Consider the following 8,756-nt stretch of genomic DNA (forward strand, 5'->3'; position numbering starts at 1 on the left):
TACAAGTGTTACAAACATTTATAATTATAATATTAATAATGATTAATTCATCTCTGTTTCGGTCAATTTTTTTTCATCATCAAACAATTGCCAAGGGAGTGAATATATTCTCCTTATTATTAATACCAACACGTATTTCATTCAACTGAGAGTCCGTTTTCCTGACTTGAATGACGAAATAAGCTATTTCCACGCTCGTCGTAATATCGTTGACGTAACGATCGGATGTAAAAGTGGATAGAGATATCCCATGCGGAGATAATAAACGTCGAGATCGAGCAATTTTTCCGGAACTCGAGTGAGAACGGCGTGTAGAAACGTGTTCATTGGTTGGAGATAAAAAAGGAAAAGTCAGTATGTATGTATGAGATATCCTCGCTCTGTTATCAAATATAACGATGCAGTCACACGCAAAATTCTCTTGCCAAATATCGAATCCAAACTGACCACGTAGAAACTTATATACGAGATTCGCGATTTTGTCTTCTTCATATTCATATTTCTCGAGATACTCGTGAAAAAAAAAACTACCGTAAATTTGATAAAATTCGATTTCCATCAACCCATGTATCGAAAATATTTTTACTTGATGTCCATGAAGTGACGTGTTGCATCGATATTTCAAACTTAAAATTTTTATAACCAGAAAAATATCGAAATTAAAATTAAAAATATCGGTTTATCGAAATTATGGTCAAATTAATTTTGACTAAGTCGAAAATTAAAATTGCTGGGTGAAACGTTTCCAGAAAGTTCCATTATCGATCTTAATTTAACCTTAAAGGGACACACCCTTAAAACGTAGACCTGAGCCGAATACCAAGCGATCGGTGATTTTAATAGTCAGTCCTGGTCGTGTATCGTTTGTCAGAATTGGATCCCCGCGGCGTTTATTTCGGCTGCAGCCGAGGGTGAAACACATTTTCAAAGATATATTGAGAGGGTGACTCGTTTCTACGGGGGTGATCGATATAACACATGCGCCCTACGGTGTACAGATTCCTGGCTGAAACCCGCGTTCAACAGCTTTTCAACTTGTATACAAACCCAGCGCTCTCCGCAGTTTCCTTCTGTCGTCACTTCTCCTCTGCCGTCGTAATAAATCGGCCGTGTTATCGCTTTCGAGCAGATAAAGCTTCATTGATCGTGGAAGATCGTTCGATTCCGTGATTATCGCAACGTGGTACATGGTGATTATTCGATTATAATTCGAAGCCATTACACGCGTAATTAAAATCGTTCCATTGAATTCTTCTGAATATCGACACGGTAAGTTCGAAGCGTGATGTGTATTAATATCCATAGGTATTGTATTGTATTTGAAATAAGTGCGCGATGGTTTTGTTGATGTTTGAGTTGGAACCGATTCCCTTCCCAAAGAAAAATTAATTAACGATGGATCATCTCTCGATTGATTAATTAATCTCTTCGAGGCAACGATCTTCCTTTCAGCAACGAATGAAAATATTATAACGCGTATAATGAGTTTTAACGTGAAGTGATACATCGATATCTGTATTGTGTAAAATAACGTGAAATTGTTACCAAATGAATTGTTATTTGTTATCTTTTTTAAAGATATATATTTTTTTGACAATGAATGGAATACAGCGAAGAAATGAAACGATTTCATCTCTAATTCTAAATTCTAACGAAACGTATTCTTTTATTACATCTTGTTAAGAAATATTATAAAATTTACTTGTTAGAAATATTCACTGCACTTTCGATGAAAAATAACAACATTCGACGCGGAGTGTATTTAGAGATAAAAGAATTAAGAAAATTAAAATATCTTCGAAAATGAATAATAAAGAAAAGATCCATCGGAATCAAAGGTCAGTTACATATTGCAAGTACGCAGAATCTATCTATCCGTTCGACATCTGATCATCGGTATTATTTAATCGTCTCCTCGTTTCCTGTTCCTTGCTAATTGCGCTAACACGACTATCGTAATTTCTATTTATAGTCATGAAATAACAACGTACCTCCACACTCCTGGTGTCGGCCTTCCGCCGTTCGTAACGTTTCAACGTTTCAAGAGAGGTGAAGAGAGGATCCATGAGAGGATAGGATGAAAATCGCTTCGAAGCCGATCGCGTTTCATCAGATTTCTTGGGTATCGATGTGTACTCGCGATCTCTTCTGACGGAATCTCAATGTCGTCTCCCGTGTAAGATAACACTGGTTGAAAATTTATTGAACAGGTTGCTCTCTTTTCCTCTCTCTCTCTCTTTTGTTGGATAATGTTTCGTGGATCACGTGCACGAGCGTGAAATTGAATTCAAACAATGGAGAAATACGTAGTCCTTGCCCTTGCTTAAATGGAAAACAAACGATCGGCCCGATTAGGTTATCGAACGAGTTATATTGTTCTCTGTAAATTGACTCTGTGTGAGTCGTGAAACATATTACGAACACGCCAATATATGTGAACATGGTCCTTGATAAATCATGTTTTTATTAGTTTTGCTAATATTGCCTTCTCATACACGTTATTCAAAGAGGCATTTGAATGTTCTCTCTTCTTACCTTTTTTTTTTTTTTCGGAAAATCGTTCAATTCTTCGTAGTATGTGTATTAATCATTTACTTATTATCGATTTTTATCATAAATTATGGATATAATATATCAAAATATATGATATTTATAATATAAAATAGATTTATGGTGACATTTCGATCAACAATGAAACTAGGTATCGAAAGATATAATTTTTCAAAGACTTAGACGAGCTTGATTTTTATTATTTCAACAACAAAGCTTGTTAGCTATAAGAAATATAGTTTGATCGACTGTACTCTTTCTTGAAACGTAGAAACTCAAATAAAAGGTATATATTCGTTCTATTGTATCTTAGAATCCTTTATTCAAGCAATAATACCACGAGGAGGCACAATACCGTCCACGTAGCAAAGAGACCGATACAGAAGAGGTTCCAAACTATTTCCAATAGCCGATTCAGTCCTATTTCATCGTTCAGCTATCGATTAGCTTAATTGAAAAAAAAATATTATCTGCTACTCGAGATAGGAAAAATATTTCGTATTCCAAGATACGAAACTCTTCGTTATTAATTAATTCTCACAAAACCTATTAAGATAGGAGAGATTTTATTCCACAATAATTTGCGTAATGACATGTAATCTGCATCGATTTAATAACACGAAAAAATATTATTCGATCGCTAATTATCATTTAAATGTCAATTTGTGAAGGCCGCCTACTCGAATTATGCTAAATCGATAGCTCGCGTTGCTTGACCTCAAAACGTCGCGTCGTCGACGTGTCTACCTGGATACGTGTAATAGCGTGAAATCCAGATACATAAAAGATACTTTATTTCCTTTTTTTTTTTTTTTTTTTTACAAGCACAAACTTGACCCACTTGGATAGAACCATTTTTGCATCATGCGATGCCTTTTTCAACTTGTTCGCACGTCGAAGGGAAATAAAATTTCTCTATCTTGCGTGATATTGCAGGCGCAAGCATGCAAGCCGAGAAGGCAGATAACGAAACTGAGAAAAACGACGCAAAGGTAGAGAAGAACGAGGAAGCCGAGACGGAGAAAAGTAACGCGGATGGGGAGAAGAAAGGGGAGGACAAAGCGGAAACGAACGGTGCCACCAAGGAGGCGACCGAATGCGTGGCGAATTTGAAAATCGAAGAAAACGAGACAGGAAGATTGACGCCTAGCAGTCCAAGCGCCGCGCAGTCTGGCAGCTTTTTGCAAAGTTTCAAGGCTTTTTCGAAATTCGGCGATCCGAAAAGCGATGGGAAATTGATCACTCTGAGTCAGAGCGACAAATGGATGAAACAGGCGAAGGTGATCGATGGAAGGAAGATCACAACCACCGATACTGGGATTTATTTCAAGAAACACAAGTACGAGAATTTTTTTTTACATTTAACAGGTTCAATACGATATTTTAAAAATTAAATAGAGTTCATATTGATAGATATTTTTGACAATTTGTGTAAAAAAAAAAATAATAATTGTAAAATATTAAGCGAAATCAAAAATGGCTGATGCACGACTGATTTGTTATAGTATATTAAAAATAAAATGGTATCGATTTTGTTTCTAGATCCATGAAATTAGGTATCGAACAATACAAATCGTTCTTGGACGAGCTGGCCAAAAGTAAGAAGGTCGATCCAGCGGAGATGAAGAAGAAAATGGCGAATTGTGGACCACCTGGAGTCTCAGCCGGCGCTGGTGGAGTAAGTATTGTAAATTGAAATATTAATCCGAAAGTTTATCGTCGATTCCGAATGTTTACCGACAAAGTAAAGACAGGGGACAGGGTCAGGTTCAGAGTTTATACCACACGTGATCGATGACAACAAGTTTCACGATTTCATAAGTCTAACCAAAGTAGAAATAGCTTGTATATCGAATATCATGTCCTTGCGTGTCACGTTATCGACACTAAAGATTTATGACGTCGCCAGACCTGACCTGTGGATATATCGTTTCTAACGATGAATTTTAAATTCTCGCCTACGTATGTGCGTCCTTCGTCTTAATTAGGTCAATGTTTTTCAACTATGCTAAGTGCATCTCGCAAAAAACTGCTAAAACATTCTAAGAAATACAAATTGAAATCTAAATGTCATTTTACAAATATTGAATGTATAAATTTATAATTTTCCTATTATTTGGAATTTAAAATTTTTTCTCTCTCTTTTTTTTTTTCTCAATCCATTTTATATATCCTTCAAATTTATATCATACGAATATCTATCTAGATTTTACTACAGAATGAAACAAAAGTAACAGTATTCCCATTATCAAGCATAGAATAGGATGAAATTCTTTTTCTTTCAATAATGGAACAACCAAATACCATTAATCATATTTACCTGTTCATTACCTTTATTATTTAATTTTTAGACAGGAAAAGCGGCCTCCACGGTGGACAGACTCACGGACGTGAGCAAGTACACAGGATCGCACAAGCAACGATTCGACGAAAGCGGAAAGGGGAAAGGTATCGCCGGCCGAAAGGATATACCCGACCAATCCGGCTACGTGCAGGGCTACCAAAACAAAGACACCTACAAGGCCCACTAGCTTCAGATTCGCGCGCTTCTGTGATGTCTTCGACACTCTGTTGTCCCGTCCACGCACTTTACACGAAACGTCGTCGCGTTCTTGCCTCGTCTTCGTTATCCTCGCGTTCCTCGATCTGCACAAGGTTCTTCCGCAAGATTCGCAGGCCCGTTGAACGGTGCCGTCGACGATCGATGCAGAGAAATCGATGATCGGCGAACGCGTTGCAAGATAACCTCGATAGTACCGATTGTCGGTAAAGAGAATCTCGAAGCGAGTTTTCCGCTTCGACGTTGATTCTTCGCGGCGAAGAGCGATTCGAGGAAGATGGTGATGGATTTGGAACGCGGTTCGTGGACTCGGTACTCGGTCTTTCTTGGACAATTGCTGCTGTAGATTTCGACAATGCGTTTTTACCCATGGAACATCTGGGAGTGGGGCTTTTCCTTTAACAACAGGGAGATACATTTGTTATACTAATCCGAATGCAAGCTGTAATTATCGTATTTCACTCTGTTTCGATTTCCGACACTTTGTAGATCACCGTGTTTCGTTTGCTTTGTACTTCGTTCCACTCGAGCTCATCGATCAGAGAGCTTCCTCGCTTTTCTCACGAACAATTGATCCCAGATGTGATTCCAGTTTCTACGAGGTATATATATATATATACGTGTGTGTGTATTTAATTATTTGTCAGTTAATAGTCTGTAGAATTTAAAGAGACTGAGATAAACACGAAAGTGGATATAGAAAAATGAGGATAGAAACTTATTTATTACATTCGTCATACCAACATTTTTGTATATCAAATATTATAGTTTTTTTTGTGGTTTTCATTCTTTAAATTTTCTTTCTACTTTTGAATATTCTATATACAGTTATTGATGGATCACAAGAGTAGATAATTTTTAAATCAATCTCATTCGAATTGATCATTAAACTGGGATCATTTGATGATTAAAGAAATAAGATCATGCAATCTCGTAATAACTTCGTTCAATTGTTCATTATAGAATATAGAATGTTGAACTCGTGTGATTTTGATCGAAAGACAATTTCTTTTCTCTTCGACATTTGCACAATTATTTCGACAGAAGCGCAAGTACAAATATCGCTTGATTTTCTTTGTCTTTCGAACGCAAATCGCGTGTTGAATCGAAAATCTAAATGTGATGCTATTCGAACTTCAAATTTCTTTTATACGCTGTTCTCGATCATACATCTCGACATATGTATATCAAAACGATCATAAATGTAAAATCTTGACTTAAGAATTGATTATTGTTTCATGAAAACGATTAAGTCGAAGCTGCAAAGCAGACGATTCTAATTTCTTCTACTTAATATGCGTGTAAAGATACGAATGTGTTTGAGTGTAAGATTCTCGAGAGTTATTTTCGAAAGTTATTTATGTAGACATTAATGGACACTAATGGATTGACAAACAATAATTTTCTTAATGCTTGTGGAAAATATTCTCGAAAAATGAAATTGAAGAGAGTATTTTAAACACCGTGATAAGAGAGATTATTCGATTATCCGTAATTTCCACTCTTAGTGTCTATTAGCGAAAAATAAGGAACTTTCGAGAGTATTGTTCTCAAATATATCTGTACTCTGATATATGCTTTTCTCCTCGAGGAATTTTCAAAGCTAATAATATCCTCAGATACGTAAAATGTCTACAAATGTCGTAGTATACGATGAAATTGATGCAAATTTCGAGATATTTATGGTTATTCTATACGAAGATGTATTTACGTATACATTATATTAATCGAATTAAAGTGTACTTAAAAGTTGGTCGCCCAGCGTGCAACGGTGGCGAACTCGAGACCAAAATCCGTAATTCTTGGTACTAATTCTTGAAGATATTTAAGTGAAATGCGAAACTCACCGTTTTCAATTGGCGACACGATTGTGAAAGCGACAGAATCTATTTTTCAAGATCTATTTTCAAAAATAATTATTATTTATTCCGTGTCTTCAAAAAAGTAGATTAAGAAAAGGCAATTCTCCGTTACTAGTATTCATATATATTTATATTTGTTACCAAACATTTTGTCGCCTTTTTTCTTTTCTTTTTGTTCTCACCTCGAAAATTATCTCGCTTTCGCAAAAGTGCCATCATCATAACGCACTTTACGAGTTCTTTCTAATCGATGTACACTTATTTAAGGGACAACGTACCTCGATCGATACTCTTCTGATTTCAGGAGTTCGTTCGATCATTCGAAACAATAAAGGCGAGTTGAAATAAAATTTATCCAATTATCCCATCACATTTTCTTAAAATTATTTTAAAATTGTTTGAAAGAGAATCTTTTTGTTTTTCTTTTTCGATAAAAAGTTCGTTTATTTCGTACCTCTGTGCTCCAAGGCAGAGACAAAATAACATTGTAGTCGTAATCGAAGTCCATACAACTTTGCAGCGCTTGTATTAACATAAAAATTCGGAAACGATCGTGACGGGTTACAGAGGAATTAAATGTGTATTAAATGCTTGGCAAGCGAGTGCATTATAAATACATTCAGCGAGATCGTGTTGCGTTTCGCACGCGTGGAAAAATGGCAGCCATGTTTAATCTACAGGCTGTGACAGTTTAACGCTGGAATCATATCAATATCAAAATTCTCTTTTATTAAATTGCATTTTTTTTCCTTTGTGGCGATATATTTAAAAAAAAAAAAAAAGAGAAAATACTGAAAGAAACAGAGAGGAAGAAACAATTAAATAACTTTCATTTAAATTACAACGACACTAAAAAATCAATTTTTTTTTTTACGCGTAATATAATATAAATACTTATATATATATTTACTATATATATATAATATGTGTATATATATATATATAGAAAAACGTATATATATTAAACTCTATATTCGATTTAGAATCGAATTGGACATAGTACAAAATCCTAACACGGTCATGCAATACAATTGCACAGAAAAGAAAAGAATAAAAACATATATAAATCCTTGCTGATTATCAAAAATGAATCAAGCAACGCAATGGAGAAGGAATATTTCTTCAAGTACGTACAACGTACGCAATGAGTCGTTAAATTAACAAAATAAAAAAAAAAAAAGGAAATAAACAAAATACTTCATTCGAATTTGATTGAATGTTTCGAATTGCCTCCAAATATTTTTTGAAAGCAAATCCTAAGCCATATTATCTTTTTAAAAAAAATCTTCGAGGAATCGCGAGTTCAGTTCAAGAAAAATCAACTTATAAATTAAATATACGCATGCAAGAACTGTTTCGGAGCTTGCATATAATCATTCCCTTTGTGAAAGAAAGGACGATATCTTAAACGTGGGCAATCAAAAGTCTTTTGAAAGACAAAAAAATAGATAATTTTACAATTCTGTGAGAGTGTCGACTGACGCTCGAAGGCGAGATCTGCTGGTAGAGTCAACCGATCCTTTGCTGGTCCCTACTCCATCCAATCTGGAAACTATTTCTTCCTTCAGAGTAACGAGAACGCGCCGATCCTGTCGATTTTGCGGTGGTGCGATCTGCAATGCCTCTTGGACGTCGGATAATGCGTCCTCCAGGAAGTCTGAATCAACTCGTGCTTTCGCCCTCGCGTAAAATGCTTCGTACGATACTGGGCGAACTTTTAGAGCTTCGTCAGCGAGCTCGATTGCTTCCGCACATTCCTGCATAAATAATAATAAAAAAAAAAA

General features: G+C 35.6%; 3 protein-coding genes across 10 annotated transcripts in view; 1 reads left to right on the forward strand and 2 right to left on the reverse strand.

Annotated features, from left to right (window-relative positions):
- The window catches only part of LOC102676740 (aldo-keto reductase family 1 member B1-like), a 13,863-nt gene extending 8,873 nt beyond the window's left edge, over positions 1-4,990 (reverse strand). For 2 of the 4 annotated variants that reach the window (XM_006620280.2, XM_006620279.2), the window contains exon 1: positions 4,882-4,990. The gene's annotated coding sequence lies outside the window, so the exon portion shown is untranslated. Of the gene's footprint in view, positions 1-1,991; positions 2,010-4,870 lie in introns of those variants that run through there. The other 2 variants (XM_031512691.1, XM_031512690.1) reach the window with 2 other exon arrangements.
- The window catches only part of LOC102676339 (TPPP family protein CG45057-like), a 7,870-nt gene extending 528 nt beyond the window's left edge, over positions 1-7,342 (forward strand). For 2 of the 3 annotated variants that reach the window (XM_006620275.2, XM_006620276.2), the window contains exons 2-4: positions 3,487-3,889; positions 4,093-4,228; positions 4,902-7,342. In XM_006620275.2, the coding sequence (XP_006620338.1) occupies positions 3,495-3,889; positions 4,093-4,228; positions 4,902-5,081 (711 nt within the window). In that variant the 5' untranslated portion in view covers positions 3,487-3,494 and the 3' untranslated portion in view covers positions 5,082-7,342. Of the gene's footprint in view, positions 1-816; positions 1,270-3,486; positions 3,890-4,092; positions 4,229-4,901 lie in introns of those variants that run through there. The other variant, XM_031512693.1, reaches the window with a different exon arrangement.
- An 899-nt stretch (positions 7,343-8,241) lies between these two features.
- LOC102677579 (protein TANC2) overlaps positions 8,242-8,756 on the reverse strand; it is a 44,172-nt gene continuing 43,657 nt past the window's right edge. For all 3 annotated transcript variants that reach the window (XM_006620284.2, XM_006620286.2, XM_006620285.2), the window contains one exon: positions 8,242-8,729. In XM_006620284.2, coding sequence (XP_006620347.1) covers positions 8,427-8,729 — 303 coding nt within the window. In that variant the 3' untranslated portion in view covers positions 8,242-8,426. The remainder of the gene's footprint in view (positions 8,730-8,756) is intronic.

The sequence above is a fragment of the Apis dorsata genome, unplaced genomic scaffold (genome assembly GCF_000469605.1).
Source record: "Apis dorsata unplaced genomic scaffold, Apis dorsata 1.3 scaffold_499, whole genome shotgun sequence".
Lineage (NCBI taxonomy): Eukaryota > Metazoa > Arthropoda > Insecta > Hymenoptera > Apidae > Apis > Apis dorsata.